General features: G+C 43.9%; 1 protein-coding gene across 1 annotated transcript in view; it reads left to right on the forward strand.

Moving 5' to 3' along the window:
• The first annotated feature begins 290 nt into the window (after positions 1 to 290).
• Positions 291 to 25,142, forward strand: part of LOC145359437 (A disintegrin and metalloproteinase with thrombospondin motifs 7-like) — a 200,857-nt gene continuing 176,005 nt past the window's right edge. Inside the window, exons 1-3 of the mRNA XM_080213985.1 lie at positions 291 to 518; positions 1,030 to 1,391; positions 18,656 to 18,863. Of these exons, the coding sequence (XP_080070111.1) occupies positions 392 to 518; positions 1,030 to 1,391; positions 18,656 to 18,863 (697 nt within the window). The 5' untranslated portion in view covers positions 291 to 391. The remainder of the gene's footprint in view (positions 519 to 1,029; positions 1,392 to 18,655; positions 18,864 to 25,142) is intronic.

Below are 25,142 nucleotides of genomic sequence, written 5' to 3' on the forward strand. Positions count from 1 at the left end.
GAGTGCCGTGTGTGTCTGTCTCTCTGAGTGTTTCTGTTCAGCTCTGACTGCCTGTGTGTGTTTGGGAGAGGGGTGGGGACAGGGGCTGTATGCAAATAGCTGGAGCTGGAAGCAGCTGATGAGAGGGGGGCAGTGGTTGTGTGTTTGTGCTTTATGAAGGCGCTGTGTTGTCAGACCAGGGGCAGTCCCAACTGGCTGACACCCCTTCGGCAGCACACATCCCCGGCACAGAAAGAGTCCCTGGGGGAGAGTTGTAGTGCTCGCCTCTCCTGCTCTGTGGAAGCAGCCGGGACTTTCTTTGCAGAGTGTGTGACATGTTCCAGGATCCACAGCAACTTCGGGGTAAACTTTTCAAAAAGAATCTCGTTTCCAAAACAGCGGAGGAGGAAAGATGCAGAGCCCGTGGAGCGGGAACACGGGCAACTTTCTCCAGACTCTGACAACCTTCGTTGCCTTTGTACTGAGTGAAGGATTGACTGGAGTTCAGGGCAAGGAGCAGGAGAGATACAGTATACAAGGTCTGTGCTTCCTCTCTGGATAAAGAACGAAAAAAATTACACGCAGTAACTCCTGCATATTGTTAAAAAAGAATCGGTTTGTGAACTGTAATCTCCCCATGTTTCCCATTCCTTTCCTTATACCAGAAAGTTGCAATGGTTAAGTTTAGGACAAAGTGTGTGCAGTGAGCTGAACTTTAATCAGGAATATTCTGCAATAAATCCCAGATCCTCAGGAATTCCAACACCCCCCTATCCTTGTAATTGACAATTTCTGTGAACTTGTCATCGTAACTTTCTCCAGTGGAATTAACTTTTATTGCTCTGATTTTTTTTGCTAATTTGTACCTTCACTTAATACAGAGTTGCGTTTGGAGAATGTATCAGCAGCAGCAGATATATTCCAGTGTTTGCAACAGTTCTGGGGCAGATAGTGAATCAATGACAATGATATTTCCAGTTTGTTTGAGGTCAGGGTGTATTTTTGGGGTGTGAGTATATTTTTTTGACGCGTTTCATCTTTCCTTTCCAGGGCACCGTCTTCAAACCCTGTCTGACCCCGAGCTGGTCCACCCGGTCAGGGTTGATCACCTTGGCCGTTTCTTGTCCCACGATGTGTCTCACCAGGTGAGGCGGCTGCACCGCCGGGATCTTCCGGTGGAGGGGGATCCCGATCCAGCCGTCTACTACCGGCTCTCCCACCGGGGCCGCCAGCTGCACTTCAACTTGACTGTCAACCGGGCACTGCTGGCACCCGGCTTTGTGGCCGAGAGGCGCTATGGGGGCATGAAGGGGGCAAGTATCAGCCGCCTGAAGGTAGCTGGATGTCACTTCATTGGAAAAGTTCAAGCGGCAGAAACTGGGACAGCAGCTATCAGCACCTGCAAGGGCCTGGTAAGCACATCTGCAACTCTATAACCACTCTCAGAATTAGTGAATTTCCACATCACATGTTGCCCATAATGGCCAATGTTGGTCAACTTGGGGTGGCAGTACGGTGGCACAGTGGTTAGCACTGCTGCCTCACAGCACCAGGAACTCATGTTTGATTCTTGGTCTGGTTCACTGCGGAGTCTGCATGTTGTCCCCATGTCTGCGTGGGTTTCCTCCGAGTGCTCTGGTTTCGTCTCACAGTAAGAAGTCTCACAACACCAGGTTAAAGTCCAATAGGTTTATTTGGTAGCAAACACCGCTAGTTTTCGGGGCTCCTGGTGAAGTTTAACCTGGTGTTGTGAGAATTCTTATTGCGTTTACCCCAGTCCAACGCCGGCATCTCCGCATTATTCCTCCCAGAGTCCAGCGATGCGTAAGTTAGGCGCGATGGCTGTGCTAAATTCCCCCTCAGTGTACCCGAACAGGCACCGGACTGTGGCAACTAGGAGATTTTCACAGTAACTTCATTGCACTGTTAATGTAAGTCTACTTGTGACTAATAAATAAACTTTCCTATATTTCCCAAACAACCTGCATTGACTATTTATTATCAATCTAAGCATCACTGAGTAGGGGTACAGAGGAGATTCACCAAAATGTTACCCGGGCTGGAGTGTGTCAGCTAGTGGCACAATGGTTAGCACTGTTGCCTCACAGTGCTGGGTACGCAGATTCAATTGGGTCACTGTGTGGAGTCTGCACGTTCTCCCTGTGTCTGTGTGGGTTTCCTCCGGGTGTTCCAGTTTTCTCCCACAGTCCAAAGATACGCAGGTCAGGTGCATTGGCCATGCTAAATTCTCCCTCAGTGTATCCAAACAGTTTTCTGACTGACATGGACACAATGGGCTGAATGGCCTCCTTCTGTACTACAAACCTTTCAATATTAATGTGGCAACCAGACGATTTTCACAGTAACTTCATTGCAGTATTAATGTAAGCCTACTTGTGACACTAGTAAATCAATTTTAACTTCTAAAGACTGGTTAGGCTGGGATTGTTTTCCTTGGAGCAGAGATGAAGTGCAGTCTCTTATCTTGTCAGCTTGGATCTTGTTTGTCTCTCTTATGGGGACCACAAATAGGATTCAATTTGAATTTGGTTTTTTGGAGCAAGCAAGAAGATGGATTTGGGTCTGCCTGGTCCACTCTGATCATTGACTTGATCACTTTAAGAATGGAATAAACAAAATTAATAAGTTTTCCTTTGAGCAGAGAAGGCTGAGAAGGGACTTGATTGAGGTGTATAAAATTATGAGGAACATAGATAGGGAAGGAACTTGTCCCCTTACTACAGGCATCAATAACCAGGGGGCATAAATTCAAGGGAGGGGGTGGGAGATTTAAGAACATAAGAACTAGGAGCAGCAATAGGTCACTTGGCCCCTCGAGCCTGCTCTGCCTTCAATAAGATCATGGCTGATTTTTTTCATGGACTCAGCTCCACTTACTCCCCTGCTCACCATAACCCTTAATTCCTTTACCGTTCAAAAATTTATCTATCCTTGCCTTAAAAACATTCAATGAGGTAGCCTCAACTGCTTCGCTGGGCCGGGAATTCCACAGATTCACAAGCCTTTGTGTGAAGAAGTTCCTCTTCAGCTCAGTGCTAATTCTGCTCCCCCTTATTTTGAGGCCATGCCCCCTTGTTCTGGTTTCACCTGCCAGTGGAAACCACCTCCCAACTTCTATCTTAGCCATTCCCTTCACAATCTTATATGTTTAGAGAGGATGTGAGGAAAATCTTTTTTACCCAGAGGTGGGAATCTGGAACTCACTGCCTGAAAGAGTAGTAGAGGCAGGAACCCTCATAATATTTAAGAAGCATTTAGATTTAAAACCTACAAGGCTAAGGACCAATTACTAGAAAGTGGTATTAGAGTAGATAGATGCTTGATGGCCAGTGCAGAGACGATGGGCCAAAGGGCCTCTTGCTTTGCTGTAAACCTTTATGACTGTATGACATTGCTGAACCCAACAGTTATTGCCTAAGTTGCAGAAAGGAATCACATTTCAGACCATCCCCCACCCTATTCAGCTTTGAGTTGTATTTCCAACTCCCTGATGCCCTTTTTCATCATCTGCCCATTTTCACATTTTAATATTTATTTACTAGTCACAAGTAAGACTTACATTAACACTGCAGTGAAGTTACTATGAAATTGCCCTAGTCGCCACAGTCCGGCGCCTGTTCAGGTCAGTGCACCTAACCAGCAAGTCTTTCAGAAAGTGAGAGGAATCCGAAGTACCCGGACGCAACCCACTCAGACACGGGGTGAACGTGCCCAAGCCGGGAATCGAACCCGGGTCCCTGGTGCTGTAAAGCAGCAGTGCTAACAACTGTGCTACCGTGCCACCCAAACACCACTCCTGACATTATAAACATTGAAAAATTTGTGGTACAGAAGGAGGCCATTCAGCCCATTGTGTCCATGCCAGTCAGTAAAAAGACCCTACCTGTCTAACCCCACCTTTCAACTCTGACCGTATCTCTGTACATTACTGTACCTCAACTGGATATCCAAGTATGTTTTAAATGTGATGCAGATTTCTGTTTTTACCAGTCTTTCAGGCGCTGGGTTCCAGATCCTAGATCCTCTGGGTGAAAAGATTACCCCACAGTGCCGCTGCAATTATTACAGAAATTATGTTAACTCTTTGCCCCTTGATTATTGACCTCGCTACTAATGTAAATCGATCCTTTTATCCAACTCTATCTAGGCCATTCATAATTTTTTCACCTCAATCAAATCTCCCTACACCCACCTCTGTTCTAAAGAAAGTAGCCCCAGCCAATCGATACTGATAGCTGAAATCCTCCATTCCTCCTCTCAACATGGAATCATTACAGTGCAAAAGGAGGCCATTTGGCCCATCAAGTTGCTGGGTCAAAATCCTGGAATTCCCTCTTGCTTTGATTTATTATTGTCACATGTGTTAACATACAGTGAAAAGTATTGTTTCATACACGCTATACAGACAGAGCATATCGTTCATCGAGAAGAAAAGGAGAGAATGCAGAAGGTAGTGTTACAATCATAGCTAGGGTGTAGAGAAAAATCAACTTAATGTGAGGTAGGACCATTCAAAAGTTTGATGGCAGCGGGGAAGAGGCTGTTCTTAAGTCAGTCACTAGAGCATTTTTTAGAGAGTTTAAAAGAGTTAGAATGAAGTTTTAGAATCATAGAACAAGAGTAAAAGATAGAATTAGAAGATGTGCTGGGCACAGTTTGCAAGAAGTCGCCTCGCTCCGACACCATCTTGAGGAAAAAAAACTGCTCTAACGGCATTGTGGGTCAACCCACAGCACGTGGACTGCAGCAATTCAAGAAGGCAGTTCACCGCCACGTTCTTAAGAGCAACTAGGAATGGGCTTTAAATGCTGGCCAGCCAGCAATACTCATGTCCCACAAATTAAGAAAAAAAAATTCCATTCTGGCTCTTGGGTGAGCAATTCAACCAATCCTGTTTGCCCATTCTACTCCTATAACCCTAAAAAAAAGCTTTAAGTATCTTCTGCACCTTCTCTGGTGCAAACATACTATTCCAGTGTTGCAGTAATGCTAATTTCATATCTCTGCCACCTCCAGACTAAATTACCCCAACAGCCTCCCATTCTGCTCCCTCTGTAACAATCAGCCCCTCCAAAATGTTGCTCTCTGAACTGTACTTTGTATCAAGTCCCACTACCCATCACTCCTCTCAATGCTGACCTTCACCGCCTCCGCCCCAGCCTAGGGTTACCTTCAGCTAACTAGTCGCTGAATCTGGAATTCCTTCCCTGAATATCTCTGCCTCTCCATCTCCTCCTTCAGCTAACCTCTCACCCCTTTGATAAAGACTTGGTCACCCTTGTTAACCATTTCTTCTTTGTCTCAGAGTCCACTTCCCCAACTTCTCTAGATGTTTTTCAAGGTTAATGACATAAGCCCTATGCTACACACAGGGCTACATGGGTTATGGGTTATATTTATGGGTTAGATTTATATTATTCGAATAGTAATCCAGAGAATATCAGCTCAAATCCAATCATGACAATTTTTTTAAAAAGTGATATCGATAAAGGTTGTAAAAAGCAAAACGTCTCATCTGGTGTGGCCTGTATGTAACTGCAGTCCAACCCTTTACTGCCTTCTGATGAGATCGAACAAATCCCATTGTATAAAGAATGATATATTAAAGCAAACTACTGCAAATGCTGGAAATCTGAAAAAAAAACAGAAAATGCTGGATAAACTCAACTGGTCTGGCAGCATCTGTGGAGGGAAATTATGTTAATGTTTCAGATCTAAATGACTCTTCTACCAAATTTATATATAAATGTGTAAAGAATGAATTGCTGTTGTCAACATGTGTTTAAATGTAACTGGCAGATCCTACCTGATAGGTGATCAGGAAACTCCCAGTTTCTAACTTGGAGCAGACTAGCCAGCATTTATTGCCCATCCCTAGTTGCCTGAGAGTCAACCACGTTGCTGTGACTTTGGAGTCACATGTAGGCCAGGTGGATGGCATGGTGGCACAGTGGTTAGCACTACTGCCTCACTGTGAAAGAAGCAGAAGCAAAATAAATTCTTTCCTTGCGCGATCCTGAAGACAGAACTTTTAATTTCATTGAAACACATTTTCTGAAGGGCTTTGGCCAGGGTAGACAACAGGAGGTTAGTTCCCCCTGGCTGGGGAATCGAGAATGTGGGGTTTCAAGATAAAGGACCGATCATTTAGATAACCAACATGGGAAACAGCATTGGCAAAATAATCTACAAAGGAATCTTTTCCACATCATAAGTTCATATTAGGAGCAGAATTAGGCCATTCGGCCCATTGAATCTGCTATGCCATTCGATTATGGCTGATATGTTTCTCATCCCCATTTTCCTGCCTTTTCCCCATAACCCTTCAACCCATTACCAACTAAAAATCTGTCTAACTCCTCCTCAAATGTACTCACTGTCCCAGCACCCACTGCACTTTGGGGTAGCAAATTCCACAGATTCACAACCCTTTGGGAGAAGTAGTTTCTCCTCCACTCTGTTGTAAATTTGCTACCCCTTATCCTAAGACTATGACCTTTCGTCCTGGAATGCCCCACAAGAGGAAGCATCCATTCCACGTCGACTTTATACATACCTTTTATCATCTTGTACACCTCAATTTGATCTCCCCTTGTTCTCCTAAATTCCAGAGAGTATAGGTCTAAACTGTTCAATCTGTCTTCTTGCGACAAACCCCTCATCTCTGGAATCAATCCAGTGAACCTCCTCTGAGCTGCCTCCAATGCCAATACATCTTTCCTCAAATAAGGGGACCAAAACTGCACAATAATCCAAGTGCAGCCTCACCAATGCCTTGTATAGTTGCAACAATACTGCCTTATCTTTATATTCTATGATAACAGCGACAATGCTTGAAAATTTAAGTTCATTTTTTACAAGTAATTAGTCACAAATAAGTCTTACATTATATTCTAAAGCTTTACTTTATATATAGTATTATATATATATTTTATAACATTGCAATGAAGTTACTGTGAAATTCCCTTAGTTGCTACGCTCTGGTGCCTGTTCAGGTCAATGTACCCAAGCAGCACATCTTTCAGAATGTGAGAGGAAACCAGAGCACCTGGAGGAAACTCACGCAGACGTGGGGAAGACGTACAAATTCCACACAGACAGTGACACAAGCTCAGAATCGACCCCAGTCCCTGGTGCTGTGAGGCAGCAGTGCTAACCACTGTGCCACCTCTATTTCATTGGTTATAGAGGTGCTTTGGAATACCTTACTTAAACTTATGAAAGGTGCTATATAATTGTCAATCCTTCTTGCCTTTGTCTTGAGAATACGTGAAATTCCAATGATGTAACAATATTATAGTGTCAGCACCTTTTAATAAATTTCGAGATCATGAGACTGACGGCCAGTATTAGAGAGAGGAAGCTCTACTTAATTTAACATTGCAGATTGAATTTCCAAAACCATATTAAGATGCTGAAGCTTAGTGCATACATAGGACACAAAGGGTTAAATACTGCTTAGATAATTGCGCCCACAAATAAACACAGCACAGCTTCGCTGTGTCAGATTTCCTGCACTTTATTGCAAATAACAACATGATCCAACAAGCCACTTTCATCTATTCCACTCATTGAGTGACCGAGCTTTCATTGAGTGGAAATACGTATTCTTGTACAAAGAGCTGAATTTCAATAGTAATTTATTTTGAACACCTGCAGATGTTAACGTCATTGCTGAATTAAAAGCAGCAAAAAATAGCCCAGTGTAGGCAGAGACCTATATTTATCGGGTAGATTGCAAGTCCAGACTATTTCTTGGAGCTGATGGATGGGAGACATAAATTTACACTGCAGCATGTGCTAAATGTAGGTGAGAAGTTGGTAAAAGAAGTATGGGAAAAGCATAGCAGGACTGAAAGGAATTACCTCATGTTATCAAAACTCAGAGGTTATAACAATCGGGCTGAACTGCCTGGGGCACTTTTCACCAGGAAAGAGAAGTGTGGTGACCTAATGGAGGGCTTTAAAGTTATGAAAAGGGTTTGCTAGGCTAGACACACACGTGGTGGCGTAGTGGTTAGCACTGCTGCCTCACAGCACCAAGGACCCGGGTTCAATTCCAGCCTCAGGTTATTGTTGGTGTGGACTTTGCACATTCTCCCCATGTCTGTGTGGGTTTTCTTCAAGTGCTCCAGTTTCCTCCGACAGTCCAAAGATGAGCGGGTTAGGTTAATTGGCCAGGCTAAATTGACCCTAGTTTTAGGGGATCAGTGGGTAAATGTGAGTTTATGGGAATAAGGCCTGGATGGGACTGTGGTCGATGCAGACTTGATGGGCCGAATGTCCTCCTTCAGCACTATAGGGATTGTATGATTCTTCATGGAGATGTGTTCACTTTTGGGCAAAACTTGGCCATTAATATGAAATAATTACTAATACATCCAATTGGAAATTGAGCCAGAGTTTGGTTTGAATATGAAACCCACTAACCCAGGGAGTGGGTGAGACAATTAACACTGATGCATTCGAGCAGATAAACAGATGAGGGAGATAAGAATAGAAGGATATGTTGATAAAGTTATATGAAGGGTAGGAGGAGGATTGTGTGGGGTATAATGTTGTGAATTTGTTGGGCTGAATGGACTGTCTGTACTGTAAATGCCGCATAACATATGATATGTTAGTACACTACGGCATTGTTCATCCATTTTTAGAATTTAAAGTCTATTAGACATTCAAAATCGTGAACAGTTTTGACAGGGTAAATAAGGGTAAACTGTTTCCAGTGGATAAAAGGTCAGGAACCAGAGGACAAGGATTAAAGACGATTGGCAAAAGGATCAGAGATAGGAAAGTGTTAAATTAAGGAAATGAAGGAAAGTGTTAAATTAAAAGCGGAGGAATTTAGAGTAGCTAAGAGTAGTGGGCGAGAAGAGGATTGGGAGAGGTTTAAATGTCAACAAAGATTGACAAAGAAGTTGATAAAGAAGGGTAGGAGAACCTATGAAGCTGGGCTAGCGCTTAATATAAAAAAGGATAGCAAGAGTTTTTATAAATATATAAAAAGGAAGAGGCTGGCTAGGGTGAAAGTTGGTCCTTTAGAGGATGAGAAAGGGGACCTAGTGGTAGGGGATGGGGATATGGCTAAGGTATTGAATAACTTTTTTGTTTCTGTCTTCACGGAGGAGGACGTGAATAATTTGCCGGGTGTTAGCGATGGAAAGGTGGTAGGACTGGAGGGTCTTAATGACATTACTGTTACTAGAGAGGTGGTGCTCGACAGACTGGAGGGGCTGATTGTGGACAAGTCCCCAGGACCGGATGGAATGCATCCGAGGGTTCTGAAAGAAATGGTGGAGGTGATAGTGGATGCCTTGGTGGTTATTTTCCAGACGTCGCTGGATTCCGGGGAAGTGCCGGAAGATTGGAAAACGGCTAATGTTACGCCGTTGTTTAAGAAGGGTGCCAGGCAAAAGGCGGGGAATTATAGGCCGGTTAGTTTAACGTCTGTGGTAGGTAAAATGTTAGAATCCGTCATTAAGGAGGAAATCGCGAGGCATCTTGAAGGGAATTGCTTGATAGAGCAGACGCAGCATGGTTTCATTAAAGGGAAGTCGTGTCTGACAAATTTACTGGAGTTCTATGAGGATGTGTCTAGGACGGTGGATAGAGGAGAGCCGGTGGATGTGGTCTTTCTGGATTTTCAGAAGGCGTTTGACAAAGTACCTCACAAGAGGTTATTGCAGAAGGTCGGGGGACATGGAGTTGGGGGTAGGGTGTTAGCGTGGATAGAGGATTGGTTGTCAAATAGGAGACAGAGAGTGGGGGTCAATGGGTGCTATTCGGATTGGCGGATGGTGACTAGTGGAGTGCCCCAGGGGTCGGTGCTGGGGCCTCAGCTTTTTACCATTTATATAGATGATCTGGAGGAGGGAACCGAGTGTAGGGTGTCGAAATTTGCTGATGACACCAAGATTGGGGGAGCGGCAAATTGTGCGGAGGGTGTGGAGAGTCTGCAGAAGGATCTAGATAGGCCGGGCGAATGGGCCAGGAAATGGCAAATGGAATTTAATGTTGGCAAATGCGAGGTGGTCCACTTTGGTAGGAAGAATGGTAGGAAGGACTATTACTTACGTGGCGAAAAACTGCAGCAGGCGACGGTGCAGAGGGACCTCGGGGTCCTTGTGCATGAGTCGCAAAAACCCAGCTTGCAGGTGCAGCAGGTGGTCAGGAAGGTGAATGGGATGCTGGCCTTCATAGCGAGGGGGATTGAATATAAAAGTAGGGAGGTCTTGCTGCAGCTGTACAGGGCATTGGTGAGGCCGCAGCTGGAGTACTGTGTGCAGTTTTGGGCGCCTCACCTGCGCAAAGATATTTTGGCCTTGGAGGGAGTGCAGAGGAGGTTTACTAGGCTGATACCGGAGTTGAGGGGGTTGAGCTATGAGGAGAGGCTGAATAAACTAGGCTTGTACTCGTTAGAGTTTAGAAGAATGAGGGGAGATCTCATTGAGACGTATAAGATGATGAATGGGATGGATAGGATAGAGGTGGAGAGACACTTCCCGCTCAAAAAAGACAGTAGGACTAGGGGGCACAGCCTCAAGATAAAGGGGGGCGGTTTAGAACGGAGTTGAGGAGGAACTTCTTCACTCAAAGGGTGGTGAATCTCTGGAATTCTCTGCCCGTTGAAGTGGTGGAGGCTGCCTCGCTAAATATTTTTATGACGCGGGTTGATGGGTTTTTGATAAGCGTTGATTAAGGGTTATGGGGAGAGGGCGGGAATGTGGAACTGAGCCACGACAGATCAGCCATGACCTTATTGAATGGTGGGGCAGGCTCGAAGGGCTAGTTGGCCTACTCCTGCTCCTACTTCTTATGTCATAGAATCCCTATAGTGCAGAAGGAGGCCATTTGGTCCATCAAGTCCGCACTGATTCTCAGAGCATCTTACCTAGGCCCACCCCCTGCCCCATTCCCTTAATCCCACACATCTACCCAGTTAATCCCCCTAATCTTTTTAAAGTTTATTTATTACTGTCACAAGTAGACTTACATTAACAACACTGCAGTGAAGTTACTGTGAAAATCTACACTTTCTTGGGACACCAAGGGGGAACTTAGCGTGGCCAGTCCACTTAACCTGCATGTCTTTGGAGTGTGGGAGGGAAATGGAGCACCCGAGGAAATCTTCACAGATACCGGGAGAACGTGCAGACTTCACACAGACAGTCACCTGAACCAGGAATTGAGCCCAGGCCCCTGGTGCTGTGAGGCAGCAGTGCTAACCACGGTGCCACCATTTCATCTTAATTTTTCTGATGACTTTTGCTTCTTAGTTATAAAAATTGGGGGATAGTCAAGAGTGGGAGTTCATGAGATGCCAAAGTTGGCAATCCAATTTCACACAATATTGAAAACATGGAAAGGAGAACAAAGAAGGAAAAATCTGTGGAATTGCTTAAGGAAAAATTGGATGATGTCAGGGGGATTTTGGGCGGATGAAAGAAAGTAAGCCTGGTGATTCTTTACATTCATTATTCATCTTAAATATTGACCATGATCACATTGGAGGCCTGTGACCAGCGGTGTGCCTCAGGAATCGGTGCTGAGTCCACAGTTATTTGTCGTTTATATTAATGATTTGGATGAGAATATATGTGGCATGATTAGTAAGTTTGCAGATGACACCGAGATTGGTGGCGTAATGAATAGTGAAGAAAATTATCTCCAGTTGCAACGGGACCTTGATCAATTGGGCCAGTGGGCTGATGAATGGCAGATGTAGTTTAATTTAGATAAATGTGAGGTGATGCATTTTGGTAGATTGAACCAGGGCAGGACTTACTCAATTAATGGTAGGGCGTTGGACCGAGTTATAGAACAAAGAGATCTAGGGGTACATGTTCATAGCTCCTTGAAAGTGGAGTTACAGGTGGACAGAGTGGTGAAGAAGGCATTTGGCATGCTTCGTTTCATTGGTCAGAACATTGAATTACCGGAGTTGGAAGTCTTGTTGAAGTTGTACAAGACATTGGTAAGGCCACACTTGGATACTGTGTACAGTTCTGGTATTATAGAAAGGATATTATTAAATTAGAAAGAGTGCAGAAAAGATTTGCTAGGATGTTACTGAAGTGTCCAGAGGAGAATTTTTTTTACATAGAGAGTGGTGAGTGTCTGGAACAAACTGCCAGAGGTAGTAGTAGAGGCAGGTACAACTTTATCTTCTTAAAAAACATTTAGACAGTTACATGGGTAAGATGAGTATGGAGGGGTATGGGCCAAATGTGGGCAATTGGGACTAGCTTAGGGGTTTAAAAAAAAGGGTGGCATGGACAAGTTGGGCCAAAGGGCCTGTTTCCATGCTGTAAACTTTGTGACTGTATTAAAGTGGTAGGCACTTTGATCGGAAGGTTGTGTGTTCAATTTCCAGTCCAGAGACTTGATCCCATGTCCAGATGGACAGTCCTGGTGTCAATGTTGAGGGAGTGCTGTACTATTGAAGGTGCTGTCTTTTGGAGGTACCATTAAGCTAAAGCCCCCTTCTGCACACTCAATTAGTGCAAACAATCCCATGGCATCAGTTTGAGGAGGAGCAAGGGAATTCACTCTGGTGTCCTGGGCAATACCGTAACACTCAAACAAATTCACTGAAGAAAAAGTATCTGGTCATGTGGATAGAATGGATGACCGTAATCCTTTTCCCAGGGTAGAAAGATCAATTAGTGGGAGACATAGGCTTAACGTCAAAGGGGGAAAGTTTTAAGGAAAAGTGAGAAGCAAATTTATTACACAGGGTGGTAAGTGCCTGCCAGAGAAGCAGATACAAAGGCAATATTTAAGAGGCAGCCTAAAAGATACATGAATACGCAGAGAAAGAGGGATATGGATCATGGAGAGGCAAAAGGTCCTTAGTTTAGAAAGGTGTCATGTGTCGGCGCAGACTTGGTGGGCCGAAGGGCCTGTTCCTGTGCTGCACTGTTCTTTGTTTATTATTGTATTGCTGCTGGTGGGATCTTGCTGTGCACAAATTGTTTACTGTGTTTCCTCCTTGTTTCCTACATTGTAAGAGTACTGCACTTCAGAAGTACTCCCAGGGCTGTGAAGTGTTTTGAGATCATGAAAAGTGCTAAACGCAAGCTCTTTCTTTAAGATCCTGTGAGATGTAGTCAGCAAATCCTTCAGTCTTGGCCCGCTGTTGTTGCTTTCCTTTATCCTCTCTATTCGAGTCTACCCTGCCCTCCATTCCATCCCCAGTGAATGGTTCACACCCTGATACTCTTACTTTCCCAGATGCTGACACTGCACTGTGCATTTATCAAGCTTTCAATTTTAATCTCAAATTTGTTTTATTTTCATACATTTCTGATCAAACAGTCGTTGATTTCTTCTTTGTGCGAACAAGGAGTGAAGATTATCTTCCTCAAGGAGTTTAGTGAAGGGACAACCCTTTAGAACTGAGATCAACTAAGGGGTGACAAACCTGTAGAATTCATTGCCATAGAAGGAAGACTGGGTCATTGAGTGTATTTAAGGCAGAGATAGATAGCTTATTGATTGGTAAGGGAATCAGAGGCTACGGGGAGAAGGAGGGAGAATGGAGTTGAGAAATGTATCAGCCATGATTGAATGGCAGAGCGGACTCAGTGGGCTGAATGGCCTAATTCTGCTCCTATATCTTATGATCTTAAGATTACTTTTAACAGGCACTCAGTACAGTTTGGAACTTATCCAAGCCTGAATCTTCCACAAGCTGCAATCACTGATCCAATTATGGCTGCAGCAGAAATCTTGGAGCATTGTTGAACTGGTTCCAGCTCAGTGAAATGTGTCTCTGGAGCCAATAAAACTCGCCTTGTGTTTAGAGTATAAGTCAGACTGACACCTACCCTCTTCCAAGCAACTTGGATGTGACCAGATGCATTGTGGTGCTGGGAATCAGTTAAAGTGTCACTGGCCTTGTGACATTTGCCAAGCTAAGTAGAAAAATTGCATTTGTGTTGTGTTTTTCATCGCTTCGCCATGTTTCCAAGCACTTTTTGGACAAACTAATTACATCTGAAGTGCAGTCACGCCTGTATTGAAGGAGAAACAGGTGCCAATCCCCACACCAATCTCCCACATGAAGCAATGAGCTAATGATTAGACGGTCTGTTTTGGTGATGTGGGCTGAACGGGACTTGATGAGAGTTAGGATAGCTGCAACAAGGGTTCGGATGAGGTCAAATCTACAGAGGATGCAAGGCGGGACATTGAAATAGCCAAATCTAAAAGCAGGAGAACAGCTTCAGACAATGCATTACCTTCATTTGCAATAAGAATAGAAAATTCTGGAAGTATTGAACAGATCAGGAAGCATCAGTGGTTTGCTTTTGACCGTAACTCATAAACCTGGCCGCACTTCATTATGTAGCTCCCTTCAAACAGAGACAGTTAAGAGAAGATTTGATAGAGGCTTTTGAAATCATGAGGGGTTTGGACAGTGCTGATAGGGACAGTCTGGTCCCAATTATGGGAAGATTGAAAATCAGATTTCTCACCCATTTACCCTATCGAATCCTAATCTTAAATACCTTAATCAGTTCAGTCACTTCGACCTTCTCATTTCCAGAGAAGAAGAAACCCAGCCTGTTCAATTCTTCCTGATGGGGACCATCTCTCAGTTCTGGAAATATCCGTGCAAATCCTTTGTGCACCTTCTCCGGTGTCTCTATATACTTTTCATAATATTTTCACTTCTTACATGCTGAAGGAGAGGCACAAAATCAGACAAATCCAAATCATCCACTGCTTACAGACTGACTCCTCAGCTCGAATCAGCCACAGAGGCCATTCCAAATCTGAACATATGAATTAGGAGCAGGAGTAGGGCCACTTGGCCCATTAAGCTAGCTCCTGGCTGATCTGATTGTAACCCCAAATCCACATTCCTATCTATTCCCAATAACCTCTCACCCCTTTGATAATCAAAAATCTATCTAGCCCCGTCTTAAAAATATTCAAAGACTCTGCTTCCATTGTAGTATAAGCATGGCCACGGACTGCATTGAACAAGCCAGCGGGGCGAGACTATTTCCCAAAAAACATCATTAAAAAAGTTTTTTGGGAAACAGTCCTTCCCCGCTACCTTGTTCAGTGCAGACCGTGGGCACACTTATACTAGACCATTACAATTAAGGGGAACAGAGCCCCTCTTTGATCAAATGCGCAGCAGAAGCATCCTGGGCCCATAATGCAGAGGTCGATGGATCAAAGTCATTCTCTGCTATCAATGTCTTTTTCTTCAGAAGGAACTCTTCAAGATACAGCAAATGAAACAACAACAAAATTTATTCCAACTTATAAATCAAAGAAAGGGTTTAGTAAAGAAACATCATTACTCCAAACTTGGAGCCACTCCAAGCTCCCCACAATTCTACATAGTTCCTTATTTATAGTGTATCAGTTGGTCAGCTGACTATTATATCATTCTGTGATTGGTTCCATATTTTATTGGGTCAGCTGTCCCTTACACCTTTTTCCCATTGGTCATATAACATCCAACACAAAGTTGTCACTGGTTACGTTCTCAGATCCACTGCCTTTTGAAGAAGAGTTCCAGACACTGATAACCTTCTGAGATAAAAAAAATTCCCTTCATCTCTGTCTTAAATGGGTTACCTCTTATTTTTAATGAGTGACCTTTAGTTCTAAATTCATTCTCAAAAGGAAACATCCTCTCCACATCCCCCCTGCGGAAACTCCTCAGGATCTTAAAGCTTTCGATCAAGTTGCCTCTTACTCTTCTAAACTCCCGTGGATACAAAGCTAATGACCTTTCCTGATAAAAACAACCCACCCATCCCAGATGTTAGTCTAGTAAACTTTCCCTGAACTGCTTCTAACTCATTTACATCTTTTCCTTAAAAAAGGAGACCATTACTGCACACAATATTCCAGATGTGGTCTCACCAGTGCCCTGAAACATAATCTCCCTACTTTTGTATTCAGTCCCTTCACAATAAGCACTAACATTCTATCAGCTTTTCTAATGACTTGCTATACCTATTGTACCTGTGATTCATGCACTGAGGCATACAGACCACTCACTAGTTTGATAATCCTTTTCATTCTTCCCACTAAAACGGGCAATTTCACATTTTACCGCATTATACTTCGCTTGCCAGATCTTTGCCCACTCATTTAACCTATCAATGTCTTTTTATGGTCTCCTTACATTCTCTTCACAGTTTATTTTCTTACCTATCTTTGTGTATTCTGCATTCCTTTAGTCCCTTCATCTACAGTCTTTGATATAAATTGTAAACAGTTGAGGACCAGCAATGATCCCCGTGGCACACAACTCTTTATCGCAGGGGGCTGTAGAGGCTGGGTCATTAAATAAGTCCAAGGCTAAGATAGACAAATTTTCAATCAGTGAGGGAATCAAGGATTATGAGGGTAAGGTGGGAAAGTGGAGTTGGGGGTTGAATGGCAGAGCAGACTCGGTGGGCCAAATGACCTACTTCTGCACTTTTTAAAATTAATTCGTGGGACATGGGGATCACTGGCTGGCCAGCATTTGTTGTCCATCCCTAGTTGCCCAAGGAAAGTTACAAGTCAACCACATTACTGTGATTCTGGAGTTACATGTAGGCCAGTCCGGTTAAGGACAGCAGATTTCCTTCCCTAAAGGGCATTTGTGGCTCAAATGGGTTTTCCCAACAATCAACCATGGTTTCATGGTCATCAGTAGATTCTTAATTCCAGGTTTGTTTTTTACTGAATTCAGATTCCACCATCTGCTGTGGCGGGATTCGATTCCAGTTCCCCAGAACGTTTGCTGAATTTCTGGATTAATAGTCTAGTGATAATACCACTAGACCATCGCCTCCCCGTGCTCCTATGTCTTATGATTTGCCAGGATTTGAACCTGTGTTTCAAGATGGTTCTCCTAAGCCTCTGGATTACTCATCCAGTGACATAATCACTAAACCACACTCTCCAAGAGTAATCTAGTTATTAATGAAAGTAGGATTTAAATCCAGATTTGTTTATTAATTGAATTTAAATTTTTCCAGCCACCATGGTGGGATTTATAATCCTCTTTGAGACACTAGTCCATGCCTCTGGAACACTAGTGCAGTAATGAAGCTCGTGTCTGTTTTTGGATTCAGTGTGATTACAATAGTAGAGGAGGGAGAGGACATGGAAATAAAAGGATGAGAATTTTGATATTGAGCCATTGTGAGTGTCAGCCAGCGAGTAATGGGATGGTGGACAAATGAAACTTTGTGCAAATATTAAAGTAGCACAACAGCCAAAGTATACTTCTGTTGTGTGTGTCACTACAGTTTACAGTTTACGTAGATGATTTGGAGTTGGGGACCAAGAGTGGTGTGTCAAAATTTGCAGATGACGCTAAGATGAGTGGTAGAGCAAAGTGTGCAGAGGATGCTGAAAGTCTGCAAAGAGACATAGATAGTCTAAGTGGGCGAGGGTCAGGCAGATGAAGTACAATGTTGGTAAATGTGAGATCATTCATTTCGGTGGGATTAATAGCAAAATGGACTATTATTTAAATGGTAAAAAATTGAAGCATGCTGCGGTGCAGAGGGACTGGGTGTCCTTGTGCATGAATCATAGAAAGTTGGCTGGCATGTGCAGCAGGTTATTAAGAAAGCAAATATAATTTTGTCCTTTATTGCTAAAGTGATGGAGTTTAAAAACAGCAAAGTTATGTTGCAGCTATACAAGGTTCTGATGAGGCCACACCTGGAGCACTGTATATAATTTTGTTCCCCTTGAGAAAGGGTGTACTGGCACTAGATGGAGTGCAGGGGAGATTCACTATTTGATTCTGGAGTTGAGAGGTTTGGCTTATGAGGAGAGACTGAGTACACTGCGGCTATACTCATTGGAATTCAGAAGAATGAGGAGAGATCTTATAGAAACATATATAAAATTATGAAGGGAATAGATAAGATAGAAGCAGGGAAGTTGTTTCCATTGGCAGGTGAAACCAGAATTAGGGGGCATAGCCTCAAAATTAGGGCAGATTTAGGACTGAGTTGAGGAGGAACTTCTTCGTCCAAAGGGTTGTGAATCTGTGGAATTCCCTGCCCATTGAAACTGTTGAGGCGACCTTGTTGAATGTTTTTAAGGCAGAGATAGATAAATTTTTGAATAATAAAGGAAATAAGGGTTATGATGAGCGGGTGGGTAAGTGGAACTGAGTCCACAAAAAGATCAGCCATGATCTTATTGAATAGCGGAGCAGGCTCGAAGGGCCAGATGGCCTACTCCCGCTCCTAGTTCTTATGTTCTTATCTGGTATTCCAGAAGCTTGGGACTGGATGTGCGCTGGATTTGAGGATTTTAGGGATTGTGAATCCTCGGATTGCATGCATAAAAATTAAAACTTAAAAGGTTTGTATTCCCAAGGCACCAGCTTTCAATGCAACTGGTTTTTGGGTCCTTCCAGATCTCTGGATACCAAATAACAAGTGTGGTACCTGTAAAATCTCCTGGTCTCCCCAGGAACCATTTCTCTCTTCTTTCCTCAGTCAACACAAAAATAACGACTAAATACATATTGCTTTTTATGAGATCTTTCTGCATGTTTATTTACATAACAAGTCACAAATTTAAGATGAGCCATTCATTTTATTGCCCAATTCTGTGAGAAGGTACCTCTTAAAACAAGACCTTAATGTGAAACTCTTTGCACTTTCAGAAAGGAGTATTCCGATTATCGGATGAGGATTACTTTATTGAACCTTTGGAGGGACATCCCTGGGAAGAAGCCACTCCACAGCCCCATGTTATTTACAAACGGCACGCTCCAGATACAATGGGGAGACAGGACGCTCGCTTGATGGATGAAGTGATGGAGAAGAGAAAGATCAAAAACCCTGAAGAGAATAGAACGTGTGGCGTGTCAGGTAAGCCCATCTCCGCTCTCTGAGTCATTCGGGTTTCTGCGGCAGAAGGAGTTACTCGTGTCCCTGTGAAACTTGTGGCACAACTATCAAGTGTTAAGGTTTGGATGTTGAGAATGTAGCTGCTCTCTGCTCCCATCAATGTTAACAGGCTTCAGCTGACAGCAAACACAGAGTTCCTGCTCTCTGCTGCACTCTTAAATATAAACCAATATTCCAACAGAACCAAGATCCACCTTTTCACGGGTTTCTCAATCTACCTTCGGTGTAGCTGCCCACGTTAACCAGCACTGCATAGATTCAGTGCTTCAACACTATTATGTCCAATATTCGCACAGAGAGAGGCCATTTGGCCCACCAGGACTGTACTGGCTTTTTGGTTGAACTGTCCAATGAATCCTATTTTCCTGCCCTTTCTTGCATTTTTTTTCCCTTTTCAAATATTTATCCAATTCCATTTTGAAAGTTCCTATCGAATTAATTTCCACTGCTGGGTTCTCGCAGTGCCTTCCAGATTCTAACAACTCACTGTGCAAGAGAAATTTCTCATCACGTTCCCTCGCACTCTTTCGTCAGTTATCCTAAATCTCTCTTCGCTGGTTACTGCCATTCCTGCCAGTGGAAGCAGCTCCTCTTCACATACTCTCATCGAAGCTTTCATAGCTCTGAACAGTTCTGTTAAATTGCCATCAATTTCTCTGCTTGGAAAACAATCCCAGCTTCTCCAGTCCCTTCACGCAACTGACATTCCTCATGATATAAACTACAGTCATGACACAAACACGTTGTGGATGCAGCAAATGCTGGAAAATGTCAGCAGGTCTGACATCATTGGTGGAGGGAGAAGAGAGCCAACGTTTCTGCTCTGACAAAGGGTCACCCAGATTCAAAATGTTGCCTCTGTTCTCTCTCCACAGAGACTGCCAGACCTGCTGACATGTTCCAGCATTTTCAGTTTTTGTTTTTTGATTCCAGCAGAGATGATTTGGAGTCAGGGACCAAGTGTAATGTGTCAAAATTCTTAGATAACACTAAGATGAGTGTCAGAGAAAAGTGTGCAGAAGACACTCAAAGTCTGCAAAGGGATATAAATAGTCTAAGTGAGTGGGTGAGGATCTGGCAGATGGAGTACAATGTTGGTAAATGTGAGGTCATCCATTTTGGTAGGAATAACAGCAAAATGGACTATTATTTAAATGGTTTTTACACAGCATGCTGCTGTACAGAGGGACCTCGGTGCCCTTGTACATGAATCACAAAAAGTTGGCTTGCAGGTGCAGCAGATAATTAAGACAATTGGAATTTTGTCCTTCATTGCTAGAGGGATGGAGTTTAAAAACAGCGAGGTTATGTTGTGGCTGTATAAGGTGCTGGTGAGGTCACACCTAAAATACTGTGTACAGTTTTGGTCTCCTCACTTGAGAAAGGATATATTGCACTGGAGGGGGTACAGAGGAGATTCACTAGATTGATTCCAGAGTTGAGAGGTTGGCTTATGAGGAGAGACTGAGTAGACTGAGGAATTCAGAAGGATGAGAGGAGATCTTATAGAAGCATAAAAGTTTATGAAGGGAATAGATAAGATAGAAGCAGAGAGGTTGTTTCCACTGGTGGGTGAAACTAGAACTAGGGGACGTAGCCTCAAAATAAGGGGGAGCCGATTTAGGACTGAGTTGAAGAGGAACTTCTTCACACAAAGGGATGTGAATCTGTGGAATTCCCTGTCCAGTGAAGCAGTTGAGGCTACCTCACTGAATGTTTTTAAGACAAGGATAGATAAATTTTTGAACAGTAAAGGAATTAAGGGTTACTGTGAGCAGGTGAGTAACTGGAGCTGAGTCCACAAAAAAATCAGCCATGATTTTATTGAATGGTGAAGCAGGCTCAAGGGGCCAGATGGCCTACTCCTGCTCTTAATTCTCATGTTCTTGTGTTCATCCGCAGTACTTTGATTTTATCTCATCGTTGATGCAGGAATGGCTCATGCCCAGCTCTGCTGCCTACTGTTCTGACATGATGCCACGTCAGAGGTTGGCCTTCTAAACTGGCCTTTTTATGGGACTTGCTTGGAGACCAGATAGCAAAGGCTATACAAGAGAGGGACAGAGAGCTGTGGAACTGCCTTGCCACAGACTGGAGTGAGAAGTGGGTGGCACGATAACACAGTGGTTAGCACTGATGCTTCACAGCTCCAGGGTCCTCGGTTCGATGACCGGTTCGGGTCACTGTCTGTGTAGAGTTTGCACATTCTCCTCGTGTCTGCGTGGGTTTCCTCCGGGTACTCCAGTTTCCTCCCACAGTCCAAAGATGTGCGGGTTAGGTTGATTGGCCATGCTAAGAAATTGCCCCTTAGTGTCCAGGGATGCATAGGTTAGAGGGATTAGTGGATATAATATATGGGGGTAGGGCCTGGGTGGGATTATGTTCAGTGCAGACTTGATGGGCCAAAGGGCCTCTTTCTGCACTGTAGGGTTCTATGGAAAGTGGTATTTTGGAATGTGGGTAGCCTTACCCATCAGGGCTCACTGGCAGCTTGGGTATACAGTACCCTCTGACAATACACATGCTCTAACATTCCCCTCATCTGAAAGCTGCTGCTGAATTTCGGGAACAGTCCCTAACGTTCCAGCATTGCCACAGTGCAGTACCAGAGACTAAGCAAACGAGCACATTATCAGTATGTGATTATAAATGCTGAAGTCACAAGATAAATCCCTGACTGCTGACTCTCTCAATCTGACCTTTTCCCTCACCCTCCCTCTATCACCCAACCCTCTGACTCTCTACCCTCCATCACCCTCTATGCCCCCCTCCACCACCCTCTACCTCTCCCCTGACCCTCTATCCCCACTCCTCCCTGACCCTCTATCTCTTTCCTCCCCCCAAACCCCAGACCCTCTAATCACCCCCCCCCCCATCAATCCTCTTTCCCACCTGCAGGGATGTGCTCCCTCCGGCCCCTCTCCCCGCTCCGGCCCCTCTCCCCGCTCCGGCCCCTCTCTCCGCTCCGGCCCCTCTCTCTCCAACTATCCCTGATTCTTTTTCTCCAATGTGCACAAGAAAAATACTTTTCACTGTATCCCAAAACGTGTGTCAATAATCAAATCAAATCAAATCAAACTTCATCCAGCATGTCACAATGTGATAATTGAATTTTCTTTCTCTTACCTGCTTGTGTTATATATTTCCCCACATGCCAGCAATCGCCTCTATGTTTAATTCCCTAAGTTCTTCCAGTGAAAGTAAACTTTACTCCAATGTTGACATATTCAGTAATACTGAGCCAAGCTTCAGTGAATGGGCGCAAATCTCACTCCAACTCGATAGAAGTATTACTTACCATAAAAACAGGTGTACAATCTCCTTGTGTATAAGTCATTCCTAACTTTTTGTAATTGTGTTATGTGTATAAAAACAGTGTGGGCCTTTCAGCCCCTTGAGCCTGATCCACTGTTACATTAGATCCTGATTGATCTGGATGTTAACTTTATTGGTGAACTTGGATTCTGACCTTCATGAACGAAATTCCTGCTTCACAGTTTACCCCCAGTGTCAGCATCTTTCTGGGGGAGCAAGTTCCTGGTTTCCACAGTCCTTTGTCTGGAAAAGGGCCTCTTGAACATTACCCTGAACGGCTGGGTTTTAATTCTGGCCTCTTGTACATCCCCTATTTCAATCGCTGCACTCTTGGTGGCTACTTGTTCAGCTGCCAGGGTCCTAAGCTCTGGAATTCCCTTAGCGTCTGCTTCTGCTTTAGTTGTGTTGGCATCACAGGCTAACATCCGTGTTCTGCCAATCTTTATCTGAGTAACGCTAGCTAAACCTTCTCTCTCCTTTCCTTCTTTATGGACAGTGCACTTTATCTGTATAGCACGCAAGAAACAATACTTTTCACTGTATACATGTGGCTATAATTAATCAAATCAAATCAAAAACTAGGTATGATCTCCTGAGATGGTATTTCTGATAATGAAAACTTAGAAGTGGAAATGATCTGAAGATGGATCATGAACACTTCAAGATTTCTCTAAGACGCTCTCTCCTGCTTTAAGATACTTCTTACAGTCTATATCTTTCACCCAAACCTTTGCTTGTTTGTTCTAGTTTGTCCTTGTGTGCCGATGCCAAAATTTCTCATGTATCTTGCTGTCTTTTATTACTTTGAGGCGCTATTATAAACACAGTTAGTGGTGATTGTTGTTTAAGCCGTGACCACCAATGGTGGAGCAAAGGAAGTAAGAAGTCTTATAACACCAGGTTAAAGTCCAACAGGTTTATTTGATAGTAAACACCATTAAGCATAGGTTAAAGAGATGTGTATTGTCTCCAGACAGGACAGTAAGTGAGATATTGCAAGTTCAGGCAAGTGATGGGGGTTACAGATAGTGTGACATGAACCCAAAATCCCAGTTGAGGCTGTCCTCATGTGTGCAGAACTTGGCTATCAGTTTCTGCTCAGCGACTCTGCGCTGTCTTGTGCCATGAAGGCAACTATGACAATAATGAATTGCCTGAACTTGCAATATCTCACTTACTGTCCTGTCTGGAGACAATACACATCTCTTTAACCTATGCTTAATGGCGTTTACTATCAAATAAACCTGTTGGACTTTAACCTGGTGTTATGAGACTTCTTACTTCCTTTGCTCCACCATTGGTGGTCATGGCTTAAACAACAACAATCACCACTAACTGTATTTATAATTGCGCCTCAAAGTAATAATGAATGAACACCGCTCGACAAGCACCAGGCAAGACTGTTCCCTTCCTGTTGGCAAACACTTCAGCGATCACGGGCATTCGGCCTCTGACCTTCGGGTAAACATTCTCGAAGGCAGCTTAATGCTATCTCCACTCACATTGTCTGCACCTTTAAGACTTGAATAGCAGATTAGTTGTGAAGACTCGCATTCTAATCAGTATTCTGTAAACTGTGTGTGCCTTTATATGCCCTGTTTCTGACCAAAACTCTCCACTCACCTGACAAAGTGGCGTTTACTATCAAATAAATCTGTTGGACTTTAACCTGGTTTTTGTGAGACTTGTTACTGTGTTTACCCCAGTCCAATGCTGGCATCTCCACATCAGGAGCAAAGGAAGTCAGAGGTTCACCAGAGGCCAGAATTGGCAGCACGCAGAGACCTCAGAGGGTCATGGGACTGGAGAAGGTTACAGAGATAGGGAAAGTTGAGGAGGCTGGAGGAGGTTACAGAGATGGGGTGGATTGTAGAGGCTGGAGGAAGTTACAGATAGGGTGGGTTGTAGAATCTGGAGTAGATTATAGAGATAGGGAGGGTTGTAGGGGTTGGAGGTCCCAAAGATGGGGGGGGTTTGTAGATCTGGAGCCAGTTACAGAGATTGGGAGGGTTGTAGGGGCTGAAGGAGGTTATCGAGATAGGGAGAGTTGTAGGGCAGGAGGTTACAAAGATGGGGAGGGTTGTAGGGCTGGAGCTGCTATGGAGATGGGGAGAGCTCTAGAAGCTGGAGGAAGCTATAGAGCTGGAGAGGACTTGTAGGACTGGAGGAGGTTATAGAGATGGGGTGGGGTGTAGCACTGGAGAAGATTATAGAGATGGGGAGGAGTGTAGAGCTGGAACGGGTTATAGAGATGGGGAGAAGTGTAGGGCTGGAGGAGGTTATAGAGATGGGGGATGTGAAACAAGGATCTTAAGAACCGGAATCTAGTATATGTGGACAAGCACAGGGCGATGGATGAACAGACTTGGTGTGAGTTAGTGGTGTGGGCAGCAGAGTAAATGTGCAGTTAAATGCTGGGATGTCCTCTGTTTTCAACTACATTGAAGCAGATATTTTGGATTAGAGACTGCATTTCCAATGTTTCCTCATGAATTTATGGTAACTGTGCCACCTCCGCCCTCCTATACTCAGTGAACACAATGACTATGTCGAATCAAGAATCTGTGGCATGCATGCCCAATAAACTTTCTCCATCCTGTACCATACACGGGGTATGGGCAGCTGTGCTGTGACCCAGCAAGATGCCATCTAGATAGGAAAGCAAGTTAAAAGTTCAAAACCATTTTTCAGAGACGTTGCTAAATTAGATTAAATTGACTTTTGATTATTTTGGCATGAAGTGAATTCAAACAATAAACCTGAATGCTTGAGGCTGCCTGTCTGTAATCGCCTCCAGATCATAGGCCCACTGCCTGGAGTTCATAAAGAGAGCATGAATTAACTCGGCAACCAGCATTTCATTGACAGGAGAGCTGAAGGGAGTTGCGAGCCTGGTGCAGTGCATAGTGCTGTTACCCCTGAACC

This window comes from Carcharhinus amblyrhynchos, chromosome 28 (genome assembly GCF_965287045.1).
Source record: "Carcharhinus amblyrhynchos chromosome 28, sCarAmb.v2.hapA, whole genome shotgun sequence".
NCBI classification, from domain to species: domain Eukaryota; kingdom Metazoa; phylum Chordata; class Chondrichthyes; order Carcharhiniformes; family Carcharhinidae; genus Carcharhinus; species Carcharhinus amblyrhynchos.